The sequence below is a fragment of the Scomber japonicus genome, chromosome 10, assembly GCF_027409825.1.
Source record: "Scomber japonicus isolate fScoJap1 chromosome 10, fScoJap1.pri, whole genome shotgun sequence".
Taxonomy (NCBI): domain Eukaryota; kingdom Metazoa; phylum Chordata; class Actinopteri; order Scombriformes; family Scombridae; genus Scomber; species Scomber japonicus.
In genome coordinates, this window is record NC_070587.1 from 3,356,740 (window position 1) to 3,377,861 (window position 21,122).

Sequence of the window (21,122 nt, forward strand, 5' to 3'; positions counted from 1 at the left end):
TACAACACTGTTCATCTATTAATTCAAAGCCTATCTACTCTTTTATCTCCTCTTCCTGTCTTTACCACCATTCTGCTGCTCTGCCATCTATTGAGATCAGCATCCTGCTTCATATTTATATATCTGCTGAATAATTGAAACAAGGCTGAGGAATACATAACCTCTCCCTCTGCCTCTCACCAGTCTTCTTCCACCTAAATCCTGACTCTTGAAAGAACACTACAGATTTTTTTTTTTTAAACATGTGAATCGCACACCAAAAAGAAGTATGATCTGTTTTATTGATTATAGTTATGACAATGCATTAATTGGTAAACAGTTATGTGACACCGACTACCTCACAGATGTCCTTAAAAGGGTGACGACATATCATTAAGACAGCAGTGAAATGTGAAGTGTTTCAGATCAACTGCAACAATTAATGATTTAAATACAGAGGAGAAACTTGTGTTCTTCTGTACAACAAAAATGTTAAATATTCAAATCAGCAACACGTGTAACTGTACATGTCAATATTTTCCAGCTTTGTAATAATTACATACATTTACAAGTCATTTCTCGACTTTGTTTTTGTTTTGCATCTCACACTTTGACAAGCAAAGTACAATTAAAAAAAGAAAAGAAAATACAGAAATCAAAATAAAAAAATAAACTAAATCTTAAAGACTGCTTGGATGATTCAGGTTTTTCCATATATATATTTATATATGTATTTTAATGAGTTTACAGCAAAGTAAAACTCAGGATTCATTTGTTATTTGTTCTGTGGCAAGGCACACTTCAAATTACAACTAGGGCTAAAGAAAAAGAAAAAAAGAAGATTAAAAAAGGCCAAAGAAATGCACTTCAACAAATGTAAACAATGTCCAAATAATACACATTTGGGAAAAGGCTTTTGCGTCTTAAGACTACAGCATATAACAGCTAAAATAAGACATGGCAGAGCTTCGTCATCTAGCTTTAATGCTGTCAATGTTCACTTTCATCACATAGCCCTACATACTCGTCATAAACTGTCTATTTAAATAGCTAGCAGGAGTGCATGCTGTCAGAGTGGAAAACAGTCAAATGGAGTCGGAGGCTCTCTGTCATCTACAGACTCCGCTCGCTGTATTCGTGGTTTCAGGAATTCTCAAAAAACGCATTCTCTTGTGCCAAAATAAACGACTTGCAGCATTTTTACAGGACAAAAAAAATAAATATATACGGAGTGTGAACGCCAGCATGCTTTCACTCTGCGCCGACAGAGAATCGTTTTTGTCATTTCTTCCCTTAACACTAACTTGATGAGAGCGGATAGCGGGGGGGGGGGGGGGGGGGGTGGACCTGGTGATCCTCTACCTTGGAGGAATCGCTGATGAGACTCGACATGACTTGGAAGGAGGAGGGGACAACAACAACGACAGAGGGTTTTGTTTTCACTGCTCTCGCCAAATTAGATCAACATCTAGCCTGGGAAAGGAAGAAGTGATGCCTTTCTAAATATGTCAGTTCAAACAAGGCTTTAAACTTTCTCCCCTGTTCCTTCATGCTCAAGAACAATTTCTTCCCAGTTCCCTCAGAAGGAGTAAATATACAATATACTTGTCCTGGAGGGATGTAAGCTCAGTAGATTCCTTTAGTGTTCTAACTAGGTTGCAATAACTGTGCTCAGTGTCAGCCTTAGAATAATAAGTTGTCAGTCAACGTACGTGTGCTTATTTACACCAAATATCATACACCTACGACTGGATCACTCCAGTTTTACATTTGCAGCTAATTCATGGTCTTATACTTTGGTCAGTACCGATGAGGTAGGGATGCTTACCCTACTTGGACTCATTTAAAACTCACATTTTACTTTTATAAATGTTATACAGCTGTTGTATCTATGACAACCTCACAAACTGAAGCTTCGGTGGTGCTGCTTGCAGAACTGCTGCTGGCGCTCTTTGGAGCTTGCTTCTGTCAGCTTGTCTCTTCGATCCATCACTCCACCTTTCTCTTTCTCTACCTCATCCCCAGTTACGCTCCCGACATCACTGAGGTCCCCGAGGTGCTCGATGGAGTCATATTTCTCCAAGTCGGAAGCGATGGTCTGCAGGCTGAAGACTGAAAGGGAATCCGACCCCGCCCGCTCCCTCTCCTTTTCGTTCTCCTTCTCCTTGTATTTCTCCACCAGATTGATGGTTGCATCCGTTCGATCTTTCTCCGTCACACCACCGCCGCAGGCTCCGCCTTCCTCCTGAACCCTGATGTCAGACTCTGCTCCTACAGGGGGACTCCGCCCAGCGCATACGGTGGGGCGGCCCCCCTCGACCTGGTCCTTCCCCCTCTGAGCGTGGATCTGCTCGCTGATTTGCTCCAAGTTTCGCAGGGCGATGGAATAGCGGGTCTTCACTTTGGCCACGTGCTGTTCCAGCTCCAGCACTTTGGTCTTGTTCTCCTGGAGTCACACAGAGGGCAGAAAAACTTTCGTCGTCAATTTCAACATTGATTTTATGCCAGACAGGAAAATAACCCCCTGGTGACCTTGAGTAAATCCATAAATTTCAGAATATATTACAGCCTTTTTTGCCAAGTCAGCAGTGTATTTACAACTGTACTAGACACAGATTTCTTTTTGTCAGAATGGGGAACTAGGAATGAAAGAAAAACAGCATGTTCCTCCTATGTGCTCATGGTTTTACAAACACAGATATTACTGGGCTTTGAATGTCTGAATTACCTCCAGAATGTGGTTGAACTGCGCCTTGAGCTCAAAGTAAGGTTTGGACTTCACAATGACTCTTTTGAGGGACTTCTGCAGCATCTGAACCCGAGCCTCGGCCTCCTGACAGGCGTGGGTGACGCGCATGTGCTCCCTCTCACTGCGGAGTCGCTCCTCCTCAGCTTCGTTCACCTGTGAGAGACACACAGCAGCAGAGTGTAAACACACACACTAACCAGCGATGCATTAATGAATACAAGACATAGAAACTCTCCTTTCTTTAAAATATTGCATCTACTCATTCACATATCTGACAAATCCTATGAAGTTTGTAACAAAAACCCCCAACAATGAGTCAGTCCCTTTAGATCCCTGACCATCATTTTCCTCTCAAACTATTGAAATTAAAAGTTGCTTCTTCATCTAATACATGTAAAAATGCTCAAATAAACCACAAGCTGACATTCATTGTTTAAGCTTCCTTGTTTTATTCATATGTCACTTGCTGCTGTGTTTTGAAACCGTGTTTTAGATGCACTCTCATTTTTTTCTCCTTTCTACTTTACAGTTCCAACGTTTTACCTCACCGGAAGAAGAGCATCATCCCATTTGAGACGCCCACTCAACCCTGCTCTGTGTTGTAGCAGCATGTGTACCTCCTCCTCGTTACCTTGGAGGTAGCGTGGTTGAGCATCTCCTGCCAGGTGGGATCCAGTGTGTTCTTTCCATCAGCCATCAGGCCCTGTTCCGCCACATAGACCATCTCCCTGGCAGCTGTGTGCATAGAAACCGCTCTCTCGTAGCTCAACGCTGCTTTCTGAGTCTCCTGCTGAGCCTGTAGAGAGAGCAGACAACCACTTACAGCTTAAAGTAGTGAAATACGACACGGACATGACCTCTTGTTCTGTTCTGCTCAATAACAACCAGATCTCTATCAGAGAACAGATAAGGACAATTTCTTACATCCTCTGGTTTCCATTTTTACGGGTCATACCTCTTTCGCAAGGCGGCGAGCTTCATAGTATGGTCTTGCTTTTTCAATGCAGCCACCAAGCTGAGAGCTCTGAGCATTCAGTTTCCTGGCAGACTCTGTGAGGATCTTCCGGTACCCTGACCTAGCATCCTAGATGGGGAATGCATGAAAACGACAAGATAAGATTCATCTGTAATGGAATGACTGATTATATTTTACGCAGAAGTGAAGATGAAAGTGAGCGATCGATTCCCAGCGGACTTCAAACTACCAGCACCAATACAATTTCCATTTTACCAGCTTTCCCTTTTTTCCAGACCTGATGCCTTAAAAAGATTTTAAAAACAAAATTAACATACAGATTAGCACCTCCTGGGTAGACTGATAAAATATTTAGCAGGAGAAACAGACTCTCAAGCAATTCCCAGGGTGATAGTACATGTTTTTCACAGTTCTCCTGAGTCAAAATCAAAGTGTTTCATGTGATCCGTGAAGGAAGACTGAACAAACCTCCTTAATTGGATGGAAAGTGTCTCTTCTTTTAAAAACTTACATCCAACTGCAGTTCAAGCCTGTTGATTTCTGCACTGGCTTCATTGAGGTGCTCCAACTCTTCCTGTGGGGGGGAAAAGTAAAAAAAATAATGTACTGCTATTCTGTCTTATTAACAACTGTGAAGAAATAAACTGTATAATGTACCCTTACTCATAAAGTGTCAGATCCCACTTGTGTGTGTGTCTCTTTCTTTTAAATTGAATGTAACAAAGCAGACATCATTTGAATGTAATAGTTAAAGATTAAAAGCGCAAACCAGTACAGTATGTATTTAACAGGTATTTTATTTGAGCTGCAATGAATAGACTAATCGATTAGTTGCCAACTAAGTAAGCAGAAACTATTTTGATAATCACTTGTTTTGAGTCTTTTTTTTAAACAAAGAAAAATGTCCAAATTCTCTGATCGCAGCCTCTTGAATGTGAATATTTTCTGAGGGAAACAGCGATGGACATTTCCCACCATTTTCTGACTTTTAATGGACCAAACAACTAATCGTCAAAAGTGGGATAATAATCATCATCATTTTCACTTTTGAGCTAACAACAGACTTTGTGCAGATTATAGCATTTATTATGAAGTGAACAATCAACTAAACACAGGAAAAAACATCATAAAAATGTAGAAATTCCAGCACACAGCTACCTTCTCACTTTGGGATTTAACACAGTAATCCAGTATTACCCACACAAGTACCAACAACACTAATTACAACCTGACAGATTAATATGCCTACCTAGCTGAATTTAAATAACTATTACACTTACATAAATAGACGGCTGTTTAACCCTCCTATTGTGCTCAGGTCGAGGAAGGAAGGAAGGAAGGAAATGAGACAGGAAGGAAGGAAATGAGGAAGGAACGAAGGAAGGGAGGAAATGAGGAAGGAACGAAGGAAGGGAGGAAATGAGGAAGGAACGAAGGAAGGGAGGAAAGAGGAAGGAAGGAAGTGGGGAAAGAAGGAAATGAGGAAGGGAGGAAAGAAGGAAGGAAGGAAGTGAGAAAAAAGGAAATGAGGAAGGAAGGAAGAAAGGAAGGAAGGAAGGAAGGAGGAAAAGAGGAAGGAAGTAAGGAGAGGAAAGAAAGAATGAGGAAGGAAGGAGGAGGAAAAGACGAAGGAAGTAAGGAGAGAAAGAAGGCAGTGAGGAAGAGAGATGGGGTCAATTTGACCCGAGAGCACAACAGGAGGGTTAAGAGAAACCTGGCAGGGAGAGTGGTTGAGAAAAGGCCCAAAAACACCTTTGTCTCTCTTCAGTGTGGACCAGACAGTTCAAGATAGGCTTACACAGACCACACCTATTAAAACTGAGACTCTCCGGGATGTTTCCGACAGTAAATCTATCCAGTGACTGATGCCTGGGACAGATGTCGGCTTCATTTCACACATTTTTTGGAACCACTCAAACTCGGTTAACTATTAATTATAAAATATTCAAAACGATTGAGCTACGATGACTGTTTTCAGTGTTAAAGAGGTTACAGTAGAGCTGTCAGGTAACCAATATAATTTGATATGAGTTGTAACAATGTTAGCACTAGTGCTGCTAACCTTTAAGGTATTGACCTAAATAAATCGATACCAAGTAGTATTTAAAAAATCTCCCATCAAACGATACCTGTAATCAATCCTTTTTGCACCCAGAGCTAAGAAATATGATTATTTGTATGGACTTGCTCACAGCCAATCAACGCAAGCAAATGAATACATCATACTTTATGTAAAAATCAAAAAAATGTAGATGTGGAGGAGTAGTGGAGGTATTTTTAATTTACATTTTGTAAATACCTCCGGAGGAAGTGTTCGGCAGACAGCACATATTAGATGATATTAAAATATTGGTTTGATGACTAATTCAGAGCCATCTCTAATAATAAACACTCATTGTTTATTTAAACTTCAGGAACTCTTTATACTTGCATGCAATTGCAAGTATAAATTGCCTGTTTTGGTTTTTAAAGTTATCTTATCTAAACCAGACTTCTTTAAGGGAGAAAGTAAGGCAAAGTATCAACAAACTTTACTGTACAATCATAACTGAAGCAACTGATTGACTGATTAATAATAATAATTGTTATACCTGTGACATCCCTTTTAATCTTTTGCCGTTTATGTTTTTATCTTTTTCCTTTGCAAAAATAAATGTACAACATATACTTACATTAATATATGTAATTGTATTTACACAATTCAAATAAACTTAAGTTAGAAATGAGAAATAAATCAGTGATATGCCTCCTAAAAGACAGGCATCATCCTTTTAGGTGTTATACCTGTATCCTAGGGTCCAGTTCCTCCTCGTAAGGGCTGTGTAGTTGTTCTCCCATGTTTTTTTGTCTTTCACTCTCGCCTTCCTCACGGCTGTGCCCCGAGTCAAGTGTTGCTCCATTGGTTTCTGCAGCTTTGACCTCCTCAGCCTCACCGGGAATGTCCTCCCTCCAATCCCCGCCGTCAGACTCCCCTGACCCGGCGGGGCTCTCACGCAAGTCCCCCGGCTCCATCCCGGGCCCAGATAGTTCCGCTAGCAGCAGCGTTAGCTAAGGTTAGCTTCGCCTGCAGACGTGATGGCTATTTTACCCCCGCTTTTTAGTCCAGCCCTTAATTATAACATATACGTGTAATGAAATATGAGTTAATTAAAGATGATCCCCGCAGAGTTTTGTTGAGTGTACAATCTGCCATAATAAAAATCACACCGTAAACACACGAGCCCGCTGGAGCTAGCCTAGCATGCTAAGTGGCTAACGCAGTCAGCAAGAAAATAAACAGCAAACAGGTGAGAAGAAATATCTGTCACGGGAGTAAAGGAAAAAAAGGAAACCCATCACTATGCCACTCCTGTCAAGCATGTTATTCCATCAATCTTTTTTTTTATCAGAGTTTAATCCATCATTTTAGCCAGGCTAGGCTAGGCTAGGCTAGGCTAGCTGTTCCAGTCTCACATCATCACTTAAAATGAAGTAAACAGCAGAATACGCGGCACACGATTTAGACCTGGGCGGCTGCCGTAGACAAGCACCGCACCTCAGACTATATATTATGAACTCCTCAGACACTCTTTCTCTTTCCTCAGATCCCTTTTAATGCAGGTATGATCGATCACTCTGACTTAAAATGGACTATAAATGCAGAATACATCCGTTCACTTCCCGGTTTCCTACTTTGAGTCAATACATTAAAACAAACACAAAAAAACCACAGCAATGTTGTTGTGGTGTTTACTGTTGCCATGACGATGAATGATGTCTCAAGGAAGTAGGCTACTAACCAAGTTTCCAATGATAATAATAATGAGCCCAAACCATAAATGATGTTACTGTAACTCTAACCAAGTGGGTTTTTTTTAATGCCTGAACTAAACCAGATCTTAACCACAGTGCTGCTGTCACATCATAAAACATATAGGAGTTGACAAGATAGCCCAGAGCACCCAGAGCCAGGGCCATTAAAAAGCTTTTTTTTTGATGGTTCACATTTACATGATTTATTTTTTTGGATTTCAGGGGAGATTGGGGTTTTTTTTCAAAAAAAACATTTTTTATACAACTTTAATTATTTTTGTGAGCCTATCTATTAGAGATGGGATAAGCACTTGTGCTACATGTTCAAATGGTTTTATTTTAATAGGTTTAATGTACTTTAGGTAGTTCTGTCATTATCTTTCCCTCAGGGTTCATTAACTATCTTAGAGTCCTCTCTGTAGAAATCTGTCATTGTTTATTCTGAACCATTATTAATATTATAGTAGACCACTTAACTTATGTATTATTATTTATTGTTGTAGTTTACGTTATCCACTGAAATGACTCCAGCCGGGGGTTTGAACACTTGCAGGGTATTGTATGTCAAATTCTCATTAGGAGCTGAGCCCCTCTAAAGGTCTGATCCTTGAATCGCCCCTGCTGCATTGTATTACTGCTGCAGACATTATTAGTGGTAGTGATTTATTTTGGTCCTTATTAAAAATGTTCCAAAAAGAATGTACAAATAAATAAATGAATAACAAAAGGCAGAGGTGGAAGTAACAAATTGCAAGTACTCACATTACTGTAATTGAGTAGATTTTTGTTTACTTGTACAGTAATTTTACTTTTATGGTTAAAGTATGGTTTGAATGAAGTTCTATTTGTTCAGTCATTCATTATCATTACTGAGTAAATTATTTATGTGCTTTAAAATGATCGATTGATATTGCGAGCTTGAAAAGAAACTGTCTTGGACCACACACCAATCAACTACATTGCATCAAAAACAGGCCAATCGGATCAAAATGTCATTATGAAACAAAGCTGCCAACACCACATGATTCAGTTTTTAAGAAAACATTTGGGGCTGCAACCCCAACCCTCAGAAGTGGGGGCCTCAGGAGGAGGTCTGGCTTCGGACCCTTGTTGCCATAGACACAGCCAACACAGTCACAGTTAAATAATATAGTTGCTAATTTAAATTAAATGTGTTTCATTCAGCAGAGAGATAAATGTTCAGATCCTTAAGTAAAAAATACTGTATTACAAGTAAAAGTCCTGCATGAAAAAAACAACTTAAGTAAAAGTACAGAAATATCAGCAGCAAAATGTAGTTGAAGTATTAAAGTAGAAGTAATGGTTTGGTCCCTCTGACTGATATATTTTTATATATGATTAATAAGATTATTAATACTGAAGCATCAGAGTGTGTAAGCAGCAGGTTACTGCTGTAGCTGCTGGAAGTGGAACTAGTCTGAACTACTTTATACAGTATGCAGTTTAGTCCAGTGGTTCCCAACCTAGGGGTGGAGCACCTCCTAAGGGTCACTTGATAAACTGATGAGTCACTAGATGATTAATGGGAAATGAAAGTGGAGGAAAAAGGTTCTGATACATAAATCTGTTTTCAGTTTTTGGACTTTTCCCTTTTATCTTTGATTTTTGGTGAAATATTGGATCATTTTAACATTTGTTGAAATGAAACCATGTAGAAATTTAAGAGGGAAAAATCATTATTTGGTGGAGCTGATAACAACTCAGACATCTGAAATGTGACACAGACTACACACTGTTTTTTATAAGACATCAAAAGTCAAGAAGGTTGGAAATCACTGGTTTCATTTTTAATAAATGTATTTTAAAAGGTACATTATCCATTGTGTCAAATCATCTGGAAAGTAATTAAAGCTGTCAGAAAATGTAGTGGAGTAGAAAGTGCAATATTGAACATGCAAACTGAAAATGAATCACTCATTAAAAATATGGATTGTATATTGTTTTTTATTCCAAAAATATATAAACACACACAATGTAATTTGCAAGGTGACAACCAAGTAGTACTATATTGAAGAATCATCAAGAATCAAAAGTATTTGACATTAAAGTGTGTTCAGGAAGAACTGATTTTCATAGAGGACACAAACAATGAGTAACAACTGACGTATTATACTGCATCTATGACCAGTGACCACCACCATGAGCAACCGTACCACAGATTATGTTTTCATACTTGTACTGGACATAAATACCAGAAATTGAAAATAATTCAAACAAACCTGGTAAATTGCATTGAATGCATTGATGAATGTCATGTGCACAATCAGCATCGTATAAAAATAGATCTCTGGTGAATTACAGCAGTTTTGTCTGACAAACTGTTTAGGCTACACTGTAAGAAATGCATTTTGGAATAATGAAAAAAGACCTGAGTGGCATTGGCAAAAGCCCTACACCAGAAAGAGGGACAATCCATTCTGTATTATTGGGGACAATTAACTCACATACATATCATTGAAAGAAAAACTTTATAGACATCAGTCTTTGGTCTGGAATGTTCTCCCATACGGCCTTTTAGAGATCACAAAAAGGCAACGACAAAGAGGATTTTTTCTGGATCATCAGCTCCAGGTGGTATCATACTGGGTCCATCCTGGAGGAGGGGCTAAGAAGACTCTCTTTCCTCTTGAGATGAAACTGACAACCCCTCTGTATCCTGCTCTTGGGACTCCAGATTTCAAGTCATCCATTATCCCCAGGTTTTTGGCCATCACTTTGAAACTGTCCTTGGTAGAGTACTGAAGGCGAAAGGGCCCTGTTCCTTTTAGCTGCCCCTGCTTGACATCTTCATATGTAACCACAGGAGCGCTATAAACTTCCTTCTCAAACTTCTCTCTGTACGTCTCCTCCTTCAAGTAACTCAAGTCTAACTTGGTAAAAGGCACAAATTCGGTATTCAGTTTAATGTATCTCAGGTATTTGTCAAAAAATTGACCCAGACTCACGCCTTGTCGCCCAAAGGTTATAGTACGTGAGATCTCTGGGCGGATGCAGGCACGGTTACGGCGCTGCTCTGGCTGACGCATCCAGTCGTCCCAGAAAGAAGCAGGCCACTTAGGCTCTAGCTCCTCCCACACTTCTTTAAGGAGCATCCACCCGAGCCCAGGGAAGAAGTCTGTCCGGTAGAGCAGGTTTGCCTTCCCCGGATCCACGTAGCCATCTCTGCCATTGTCATTCCAGGCTGATGCACACCACAGACTAGGGTCAGATTTCAGAAGTGGCAGCAAGGATCGGAAGTACTCAAAGAAGTCTGGTGCCACCTAGAGTAGGAGATGAATAATTTAGGTTCAGTTTACATGAGCCATGTTAAGAAGCGAAATCAGTTATTTTAAGTAGAGTCAAAAATATTCCACCTCCTCAAATTTCATGTCTATCTTTGGGTTATGGACTATTGGACGGTACAAAACAAGTAATTTGAGGATGTCTTCTTGTACTTTGGGGAACACTGACCAAAACTTTTCACAATTTTCTGACATTTTATAGACCAAACAACTCATCGATTAATCAAGGAAATAATAAACAGATGAATCAATAAGAAAGATAACCATTAATTGTATCCTTAGTTTTAAGGATAACTTATATGGAACTTGCATTGTGCACTTATTCATATGTTTAAACAAAACAAACTGTAATTTAGTGACACAAGTTAACACAATGATTACCTCCAGGTCATCCTCTACAATCACAACAGAGGAGTGAGACAGGGTTTTGAACACTTGGTTGAGAGCCCAGCGGTAATGCCTGGAGATTTTGTAGTAACCCTGAAACTTCTTGTGGGCTGGTGGCACTGCGATATCTGACAAGTCCGGCTGTTTAAGGTGAGTTACTTGATTTCCATAAGAACGAATCACTTCCGCTGTCTCAGCATGTCCACAGTCCTGACTCACTAAAATTGGATAAAGCTCTGCTGAAGGACGGTGCTGCAGGAGTTTGTCCAAGCAGCGCCTCACGGTGACCCTATTACAGGCGATAACCAGGATAGGAATGACAGGCTGATGGGGGATGTCTCCGTTTCTGTTGGATGGCTCCCACAGTGACTGATGATTCTGGATCTGCAGCAGGATTTGTTTTTGCCTTTCAAGCTCTACTTCAAACGTGTCTGCCATGCGGAGCACATCTCCCACCACATCATTACTCTGACTTCCAGCCTGTTCGCTGTGCTCCCTGCCAGGCTCGCCCGGCTGGCCAGGCGGGGGTCTGCCCCACAGCAGAAGCACCAGTATGGCGTTCCAGGTGATAAACAGGAACGTACCACAAATAATGAGAGAGCCTCTCTTGCGGAGCATGGCCCAGAAACTCAAAGGGAGGGAGGAGGGATCAGGAGGACAGGTTCTGAATAGAAAGACCTGTCCTTGTTGCAGACAATAGGAACAGGATATGGGAAGGGCAGCCTGTCTATCATCACAAGAGTATGATCAGAGATCTGGAGTTGCACCTTATTGGCTCACTGTTACTCAGACACAATATAGTGTCAACGTAGGTAAAGACTGACAAACTATGATGGAGGGCAGAGCTCATTTTGAGGTAAAGTTGTGCTTCTGGCAGATCCTCAGCTACGAATATCCACCAGCATCTGTAATAATAAGAACACACACTTGACATAAAACAATGTGCAGACCTTTATTCATCACCAAGAATTGGTTCTGTTGCATTAGTGATAAAAAACACAAGGCGAGACACACAATGAAAATAAAAAACACATACGTAACCACACATCATAAAAACAAATGCAATACAAACACAGGAGTAAAAGGAGAACACATAAAAGAACAATGTGCAGTGTGTGCTGATGCCACCTGTACTTTACAGAGAGGAACAATTAAATGGCACAGATTATGACACAGAATTTACATCTCTGAGTTTCAAGCGACGTTATCTGAGGCAGGAACCAAGTGGCAGAGAGAAGTGGCTACTAGGTGACAACCGATACTGGATTTTTGGGGGCCATGCCAATACTGATACTAGACAGTAAAAAAAATCTAATATCAAATGTGGTTTGTGACAAAGATAGCTAATGTAGGCTTGATATTTTACAGCTTATCAATAAAATGATATTAATGCATTGAGACAAACTTCACTGGGAATTTTTATAATAAGAAATAACTATAAATAAACAATTAAAAAAACATGTATGTATTAACCTTACATTAAGAAAAAGGATCAAATGTGTACAAAATGCTGTCTATATAAAAAAAATATTGGTTTAACCTGAACCATTATCGTTATTATACACTATAGTAGACCACTCAACTATGTATTGATAATTGATCATTTACGTTATCCAGTGAAATGAGTCATTTAGCAGGGGCATAGTGTATTAAATTATCATTAGGAGCTGAGCCACCCCTGAAGGTCTGAGAGATTCATGCCAGCATAAGAAAAAGTGAAACTGAGTCAATTAATGATTAATAAAAATACAATGTCATCAACTGTCGACCTGGATTACGACTATATAGCTTCAGTGAAAACCAGGAAATCAGGCAAACCATCAAACATATGGTAATGTTGTATTTCGCAGGGTTAGAGTTGCTGTGTGTAAACTTGAGTGATGATTCAGCCCAAACTGTCTCTTATCGATTTCCTCGTATCACCTGTGGCTGCCTCGACGAAACGACAACGCAATAAACGAAGAATAAAGGCGGAAAAACAACAACAACCATGAACCTTTGTGCTGCTCGACCCTGTTCATGTCCTCTCCTGCTGCTGCTCGAGTCGACATACAGGTTAAAGACTGTAAATACTGTAGCTGGAGGAAGGAGCGTGTTGAAATTAGCCCCCCTTACCGCGACAATGTGACCACTTCTTCCTCCTTTTGTAGCCATTTCTCCGGCGTTTCTTCGATGACAGCCCTCCGAGGGAAACCGACGGGGGCCCGGGGGTCGTCTGGGGCCGGTGTAGGGTTGCTACTCTCGGTAGTTTCCCGGCTATCAGGGCAAACTTAACGCTCGTTAGTTTCTTGTCGTTTCTCGCAAGACTGGAGGAAGAGGAGGAGGGGGGAAGGGGAGGAGAAAAAAAAAAGTACAACGACGACTTCCTGGGTATAGAGTGCATTGATGGGAAGTCCCGCCCTTAGCTGTCACCTTGAGAAATTACACAACACTTTGGCGGCTGGCTGCTGCTGCTCTCTGTGGAGCTAATTAAGACACTGCAGCCTTTCATGTCTTTGTGGAGATGTATTGTCTGCTCTCATGCACACTGCAGCTCCAAAAACATGGTAACAACAAGGAGAGAAAGAGAGAGTGGGAGTGAGAGAGAGAAGGAGGCCACCAATCAGCAAATGTGGATTTTAATTGAATATAGAGCGGGTTCCCCCTCTCCACTAAGAGCTGCATTTTCTCAAGAGAAAACGCACATGTGTATTGGCCTGGTGACATACACACAGCATATATAACAGCATTGCAATGATGTCTGTTAGGCTTTTCAGCAGCAGCAGTGGAAGAAGCATTCAGATCTTTTACTTTAGTAAATATAGGATAGATTAAGGATAACTAGTAAATGCACACTGTGTAAGTTATACTGTTTAACATTACACATGAACATTCAGGCTTCTAGTTTTTTTTTAACCTATTTAATTAACACAGAAAGCAAAAAAAAACAAAACATTAAGGCCAACAAAATTAAAAGACCAAATATGGGTATGTGCATTTCAGAAAGTTTGGGCAGATAAGGTTGCTTTGTATAAATCAAACTATTTCTAAGCCAAAAAAAAAAATAGTGTCCCAGATTACAAAATCTACAAATTCTGAAACCATTTGACACAAGGAACGTTAATACTGTATGTGCAATTTTCCTTTTGAATACAATATCTAAAAATTGTCTTCTGATTAAACAAGGAAACATCTCAGGGATTTCATAATTATATTATGTGTTGATATAATGTGTTGGATTCATATGTAAATATGTTGAACAAGTCTGAATTGCAAAAAGTAGGCTACAGTATACTGTAAAAAACAAATGCATTAAAATTAAGTAGAAATGTACACATATTAGGAGCAAAATATAGTTAAAGTAATAAAGTACTAATTTTGTTCCTCTGACTGATATATTATTAGCTATGGCATCATAGATCATTGATACTGTAGCATCAGTGTTAGAGCAGCATGTTACTGTTGTAGCTGCTGGAGGTGGAGCTAGTTTGAACTACTTACAGTTATCTAGTTTAGTCCTGTGGTTCCCAACCTAGGGGTGGAGGCCCTCCAATGCGTCACCTTATAAATCTGAGATGATTAATGGGAGAGGAAAGAACAATTTTCTTTTTCATTTTTTGGACTTTTTTTTTCTAATCTTTGATTTTTAGTGAAATATTGGATTATTTGATCATTTCCTGAAATGAAACCATGTGAGAGGTTTAGAGGGAAAAATCACTGTTTGGTGGAGCTGCTAACAACTCATAGACATCTGAAATGTGAGCCGACTACACACTGCTTTTTGTAAGACGTCAAAAGCCAAAAGGGTTATGAACCACTGGTTTCATCTTTACCAGTGTTGTATTTTAAGTGCTACATTATTATTTGTGTCAAATCTTCATCTGTAAAGTAAGTAAAGTTGTCAAATAAATGTAGTGGAGATATATTCTCCCTATACCACATTTGAATGATTGTGCATAGTTTCCACCACCGCGTTTACTTAAGTAAAGGATTGAATTACTCCTTTCACCATGTATTTCAGTGATAGCAGTCATGACTTTCCACATCCTTCAATCACGTGTGGAAAGTCAACTAAAAATAGGCTATGCAAGTGACCTTATATCTGTGAGGCTCTATAATTTTAGTTTGATATATTTCACAGTGAAATATCAAGCAGCCATTTTCAAAACACAAGTGGAAGATTAAGAACAATTTCTCAATCAACCCACCACATTCATACAGTTTTGAGGTATTCAGCATTGATTTGAATATTTCTATTTTGTTAGATTTACTTTGACTCCAATCCAAAGTGAGGTATACTTTTTATTCCACCTTTTTTGCGAAAATAGGCTTTTGTGCAAAACATACAGGATAAGCTCAAAGATGAAATGTATTGCCAATATTTCACATACCCACCACGAAACCTAGACTAGGACTACAAACAATGCTGTTTCACATGACTCTTCTTGTTGCAGTAGCCTACTTTTCCTAAAGTAGAGCAAAAGCTGCTCTAAAAACAGCCGGTTGTTTTCTTAATCGCTGGGTTGAAGTCCATGTGTGCATTGTGTATCATGAAAGAAAAGTAAAAGTCAATAAATAGGGTTCATCACAGTGTGTATTTTTGGTGCTGAGGCCTTGGACTCTCAGTCAGGTCTGTCCTCTGTGATCTTTTGTAACGAGTCCTTGGAGGAGTTGAGGTCTGTGGGACTGTGGATTTGTCCATTTGTCTAAAAGAAGGGAGACAAAGAGAATGAATTGAGTGATGAACCAAAATGAGCTTTTCTGTTGCATTTACTTTTAAATCTTAAATCAGTCAGACAGCTTTAACACTCACCTGCAGGGCGTCGTTTTGGAAGTTCTTCGCATCCTGTCGGTGCAATAGATGCTCTGGTGCACCATCAGGGGTGCAGCTGGACCTACACAACACTGCCAGCTTGCGAAACATCATTTCTGACATAAGAGTAGTCAAAGATAAGCAGGTACTCTTCACTGATAACCAACCAGTTAACACGAAAGAGGGTATTTGTCCTGAGTTTTCCACCAACCAAGAAGAAGTTATGGACACTTTTAAAATGTCTTTTGGGATGTCACTAATATCCTGAACAAATACTATTTTACAGATGTGCGCGGCATACTTTTCACATTTAATCATTTGAACTATTTGAGAGCATGTATCTGATCCAGGCAGGTTAGGTATCAGTTTGAGCGCCAGATGACGCACCGGTGCGTTTTGGGCATCACACGCAGCTGAGTGCACGTCCAGTGTGGCATGCGCTCTTGATTGCGAAAGTTTTGGATGACACAATTTATTTCTCTCCCTTGAATCTTTCTCTCTCAATATTTTCACATCCACCCGGGACGAATTATGAGTCACAGTAGGTCGTCTTCCCACCACAACACGCTCTCCTTGGAGAAACGTCTCCCACGTTGGTGCCTGTTGTGACCGGGAGCGCTCATCTGGCAAGTCACGCACAGCCCCACCGGCCAGTCCGAGGCTGTAAGCAGAGGTGGCAGGCCGCTTGGTCGGCGGATTCCTGGTCCAGATATTTCCCCGGCACCGGAGAACAGCAGTCAAGGCGGAGGCTGAAGGGGTGGAAGCCATAATGGTCAATAATGTCCACAACAGACAATCTCTGTTTTGGGACTCTCTCCTTCAGGTTTCTAGTGTCAAGCTTCTCTCCCGGCAGTCACATATAAGGTTCATTTGCGTAAGAAGTAGATCAGAGGAGGAGGGGGGTCGTTTCTAGTCTGGTCCACCCAACCATATTTGCCCGTACAGTCCTAGAGGGGGGCTCAGGTGGGTGTGTCTTTAGGCAGTGCTGTACAGGAGTCTAGAAAGGTCACACTGTAAAGTACAGCAGCTAGTGTATTATCAGCAGAATCTTAAAGTATTAAAAGTTGAGTATGAGACAATATTGCCCCTTTCAGTGTTATAGCCATACAGTATATAGTAGGCTGATATTAGGTCTACTATATTAATGGTTGATGTGGAGTTAATTAATACTATTTTATATACAAAGAACAAACTACATTTACAAGTACTGTGGTAAGACTTTGATTAACTTTACTTGCTACTTTCTATACTTCTACTCCACTATATGTCAGAGATAGTTTTCTTTTTTACTCTGCTGCATTAAGTGGTTATGTTTCAGATCAAGACTTTACTTATGCATACTACTGTATATGCATTGATAAAATACAATTTGCAATCTTTTTGGTGTTTTTGGCTCCAATACAAACAACAACAACAACAACAAATCAGTGACACGTTGAGGTCTCTGGGCTTCACGTTTCACACTTATGTCTACAGCTCCAGTTTCCCCTCCACTAGTCTCATTGAGATAAAGGTTTGAGCCCCAAAGAGGTAAAACTCTCCAACATGTCACAGAAAAGGAAAGGTCAGTGAAAAGTCCAAGTACTACTTATTAATGACTCCATACTAATGAGTTGTTTTTCTTCTGCAGTCACCATAATCATCGCAAGACCACTCAGGTTTACCTTTTAACCCTTAGGAGACTGATTGAACTATCAAACTGTACAAAGTAGTTCAAAGTAGCTCCATGGGGATGAGCTACAACTGTAAAATGATGTTTATGCATCAACAACTAAGTATTAATAATCTCATAATGTTATTTACAGTAATACAGTAATATAACACTCATACGGACACATTTATGAGGAACCAGTAACTCTACTTTTTATACTTTGAAAACAGGTTGATGGATTTGATATGTTAATGCATTATATATATATACGCCATACTTTTGAATTCATCACTCAAAGTAAAATGTATCCTTGTTATTTTTGCTAACACTCAGATAAGCTACTGATCTCTAGTCAGGTCAGCAACATTACAATGAACAGAGCTATTTTTGTCTCTTGTAATTCTTCTAGTGTTTGTTGAGGACTTCCATTATTGTTAAAAGAACCAGGTATTCTGCTCACCAGCATTCAAGTGTTTCAAGTGATTGCTTATCTTATCCCATTGTCAACACTCACAGCTGACCTCCCTTAAGAAAGCCATAAAAAAAAAATAGCACAAAGGTACAGACAATACATGCTGTTGAACAGGTTTGTCAGCCTCAAAGCAAAGAGGAAATTCAGTGTCCAAGCTGCCCTGTCAACTAGTGTGTTGACACCACTAGAGGGGATCAGGTGTCTAAAGAAGCTATGCAGGTTTCAAAAAGGCAATATGCAACAACAAAAACAATGCTTTGACTCAGCAAAGGTCAGGCATCGAGGCAACATGCAGGAATTTGTGATTATGATCAGACATGGAACAACATGAAATCAAATCTGAAGGGGAAATTAAGAATTCAGAGGAAGTTAAAAGCAAATTAACCATTGTTTAATATTAAAATGTCTCCAGACTGGCATTTAAAAAAGTGACATTTTTTGTCTGAGCAATGAGCTTTAAATGCCTCAAGAATGCTTCATTTAATGGATACATCATAACCATTCTTATGAGGAAAAAGAGTAAATACAAATATATACATTATCTATAATTATGTACAATGAGTTGGACTATATACAACATGTATAAGAACTATAGAAACCCTGAAGTGGATACTGATATCAGCCTAGCATAAACAAAACAAAGCAAGACTTGTCATCACAGAGTTTAGTGCATCATTTTAACATTTACAGCTTATTAATCACGTTGGACAGTTTCCTTGGCTTTCACAGTAATCACAAACGTTAAAAAAAAAGGTTTGCCCTGTTTTCTTCATGTGCAACTTTGAGCCTGTTTTCCTTTGTTTAAAAAAATGCTGCTGTCCTTGTTTTCCTTCATTTTTTCACCTCATTGTATGTGAATGAGTGTGAATGTCTACCAGTGCTTAGTTCTTCTGCCACCATTACTCTCTGTATAGCTCACACAGTAGAAAAGGAGGCATAAGGACCACTGAGAATCACAACATCAAGTTATTCCCTCCCTCCACCTAAGTCTCATCCTCCTCTGCCCCTTCAGGGTCTTGTCGGAGTATCTGTTCCCGGGAATGTTTGGTTTCCTGGATAAAGGGGTCTGTGGTGAATGACCACGTTCGGTATGATCACAAAGGCCAAAATCCCCACCAGCATGAGCGCCACAGTGATGGTGATGATGGACGCCACCACGGTGTAGTAGCACTGATCAGAGCGGAACAACCTGCGCAGGCGACCTCTGACCCTGTTTGGAGGCCTGCCTACATCCACCACAGTGGTTGGGGCTATTCCCTGCTCCATTGCATTCAAGTGAGGGTCTCCAGCTGCTGTCACCTGGCCATCCTGTTTCTTTTTAGGCAGGGTGAGGATGTTAGTCTTGGTCGGGCTGGTGGGAGGAGGATTCTTCAGGAGCAGTTTGCCCTTGTTACGCTTGAAGCGGATAGACAGTGCTCTGTGCATCTCTGGTGGGAGTTTGCCTATGATGTCCTGATTGTTGCCCAGTCGGGGCAAATCCTGGCCGTGGGGGAGGTCGGTCAGTTCACGGCACACTGGGCAGGACAGAGTCTTGAGCTCAGGAGAGGTCACATTGATGCGAGCAAGGCACTCCAGACAGAAAGTGTGCCCACACGCCAGCAGCTTTGGGGTCTTGAAAATGTTATCATAGGAGCAGAAGCACACAGCACACTCAGTGTCCTCCACATCGTCTTCAGGGCGCTTCACCTTCCTCCTGCTGCTCTCTCCCTCTTTCCTGTCTCGTCTCCGGGCCTCCTCACTTCTCCCACGCTGGCTCCTCTCACCCTGGTGCCTGTCTCGTTCTCTTCTCCTCCCTCTTTCGGTCCTCTCTGAGTCAGTACTCCTTGATCTCCTGACTTTTGCAGGCTTCTCCTTCTTCCACTCTTTCTGGCTGAGTTTGGGTTTGACATTGGGTGCCTGTCTGTCTCTGTGGCTCTGGCTGCGGCTCCCTTCAGGCCTGTCTCTCTCTCTGTCGTCGCTCATGTTGCCGTGATGATGTTAGAGGTAGAGTGCAGGCTGGTTTCTGATGAACGTTTTGCAACAACTGCGGAAGATTAAAGCTGGGTTAAGGGTTTAGCAGAAGAGGAAATAGAGTTTAGGAATTTAACTGCAAAGTCAACACTTCTCTGTCATGATGATGAAGCAATAATGCCTCATATGTTGCTATCAAACTCTGTACACATTGAATTAAAATGCTATCTATTGATTTTTTTCATTTACGCAACATGCACGTGGCACTTCTGCGTGATAATGAGCTGCTGTATTTGTTTAACAGGCTTTCCTGCACTGAAGTCATCAGTAACCTGGAACTGCAGTGCTTTAAATAGATTTTAGTTAAAGGGGATTTTTATGACCCTGCAGCTTTAATAGGTTGAAACCTGTAAAACTAAAAGGATTTTAAAAAAATTGTGACACTGCTCCATTGTTTTGCAGGTTCATAGCAAACATTCCATCATACCTGTGTGGCTTACATAGTCAGTCATTAATCTTAAGATTGCAACCAGCAGTGAGCACACGATTAACATTTCAGTTGTTAAATTCTTGAAATATTTTTTGAAAAGCCACAATGACATTTGCAGAAAGTTTAGATTTAGTTACAAGTTACTGTTAATTAAAGATTTAGAGTGGGTTAAAAGTTTCCCACCTATGCACAGCAAAGAAAAAATAGTTTCTCTGATGTCAAGAGAAGAAGAAAGTTAATAATTGAGCAGAATTTGTATGTTCACACTCACCTGCTGAGGTAGATGAATGTCGTATCACGTCAGAGGTGATCTAACAAGGAAATCAATCCCAGTAAAAACTTGCACATCACCAAAATTCATAGCAAAAAAAAATGCTTTAGAGTAAGTTTAAATAGACAGAGAGGTGGTCTCTCTCTGCTGCTCCTGTTATCCTCCTCTGTTAGTCTTTTACCTCTCATACCTTGTTTTCTAATTGTAACACAGCACTGCCTCCTCTAAACCCTCCTCCTTGCCGCCGTGCCTCGCTGGCTCCCACCTCTTTCTCTTTGCTTGTCAGACCAGTTGGACCAGCTGCAGTGAGC

The 21,122-nt window shown here is 40.4% G+C and overlaps 4 protein-coding genes across 4 annotated transcripts; all 4 read right to left on the bottom strand.

Annotated features, from left to right (window-relative positions):
• Positions 1-281: 281 nt before the first annotated feature.
• On the bottom strand, positions 282-7,123 carry sh3bp5la (SH3-binding domain protein 5-like, a). The gene is made up of 6 exons (XM_053327239.1): positions 6,489-7,123; positions 4,216-4,278; positions 3,684-3,812; positions 3,360-3,524; positions 2,708-2,881; positions 282-2,425 (listed from the first exon to the last, which is right to left on the bottom strand). Exons 1-6 carry the CDS (start codon positions 6,714-6,716, stop codon positions 1,880-1,882), a joined length of 1,305 nt encoding a protein of 434 aa, XP_053183214.1. The 5' UTR covers positions 6,717-7,123; the 3' UTR covers positions 282-1,879.
• Positions 7,124-9,443: 2,320 nt separating this feature from the next.
• On the bottom strand, positions 9,444-13,511 carry mgat1a (alpha-1,3-mannosyl-glycoprotein 2-beta-N-acetylglucosaminyltransferase a). Its single transcript, XM_053327276.1, has 3 exons — positions 13,301-13,511; positions 11,180-12,090; positions 9,444-10,777 (listed from the first exon to the last, which is right to left on the bottom strand). Exons 2-3 carry the CDS (start codon positions 11,801-11,803, stop codon positions 10,079-10,081), a joined length of 1,323 nt encoding a protein of 440 aa, XP_053183251.1. The 5' UTR covers positions 11,804-12,090; positions 13,301-13,511; the 3' UTR covers positions 9,444-10,078.
• Positions 13,512-15,463: 1,952 nt separating this feature from the next.
• On the bottom strand, positions 15,464-16,857 carry LOC128366397 (uncharacterized). The gene is made up of 2 exons (XM_053327094.1): positions 15,978-16,857; positions 15,464-15,870 (listed from the first exon to the last, which is right to left on the bottom strand). The coding sequence occupies exons 1-2, from the start codon at positions 16,743-16,745 to the stop codon at positions 15,787-15,789; spliced, it is 852 nt and encodes a 283-aa protein (XP_053183069.1). The 5' UTR covers positions 16,746-16,857; the 3' UTR covers positions 15,464-15,786.
• Positions 16,858-19,108: 2,251 nt separating this feature from the next.
• On the bottom strand, positions 19,109-20,062 carry rnf183 (ring finger protein 183). Its single transcript, XM_053326855.1, has one exon. It carries the CDS (start codon positions 20,060-20,062, stop codon positions 19,109-19,111), a length of 954 nt encoding a protein of 317 aa, XP_053182830.1.
• Between the last annotated feature and the right edge of the window lie 1,060 nt (positions 20,063-21,122).

What these genes read in the sequence shown, in the direction of transcription:
- rnf183 (XM_053326855.1), bottom strand. Translation starts at nt 20,062, where the DNA reads ATGAGCGACGACAGAGAGAGAGACAGGCCTGAAGGGAGCCGCAGCCAG.
- LOC128366397 (XM_053327094.1), bottom strand. Translation starts at nt 16,745, where the DNA reads ATGGCTTCCACCCCTTCAGCCTCCGCCTTGACTGCTGTTCTCCGGTGC. An exon ending in TCCAAAACGACGCCCTGCAG is followed by an intron (nt 15,871 to 15,977) that starts GTGAGTGTTAAA and finishes CCCTTCTTTTAG; the next exon opens with ACAAATGGACAAATCCACAG.
- mgat1a (XM_053327276.1), bottom strand. Translation starts at nt 11,803, where the DNA reads ATGCTCCGCAAGAGAGGCTCTCTCATTATTTGTGGTACGTTCCTGTTT. An exon ending in TTGTAGAGGATGACCTGGAG is followed by an intron (nt 10,778 to 11,179) that starts GTAATCATTGTG and finishes CTCCTACTCTAG; the next exon opens with GTGGCACCAGACTTCTTTGA.
- sh3bp5la (XM_053327239.1), bottom strand. Translation starts at nt 6,716, where the DNA reads ATGGAGCCGGGGGACTTGCGTGAGAGCCCCGCCGGGTCAGGGGAGTCT. An exon ending in AACTGGACCCTAGGATACAG is followed by an intron (nt 4,279 to 6,488) that starts GTATAACACCTA and finishes TCCCCCCCACAG; the next exon opens with GAAGAGTTGGAGCACCTCAA. An exon ending in TCAACCACGCTACCTCCAAG is followed by an intron (nt 2,882 to 3,359) that starts GTAACGAGGAGG and finishes TGTCTCTCACAG; the next exon opens with GTGAACGAAGCTGAGGAGGA.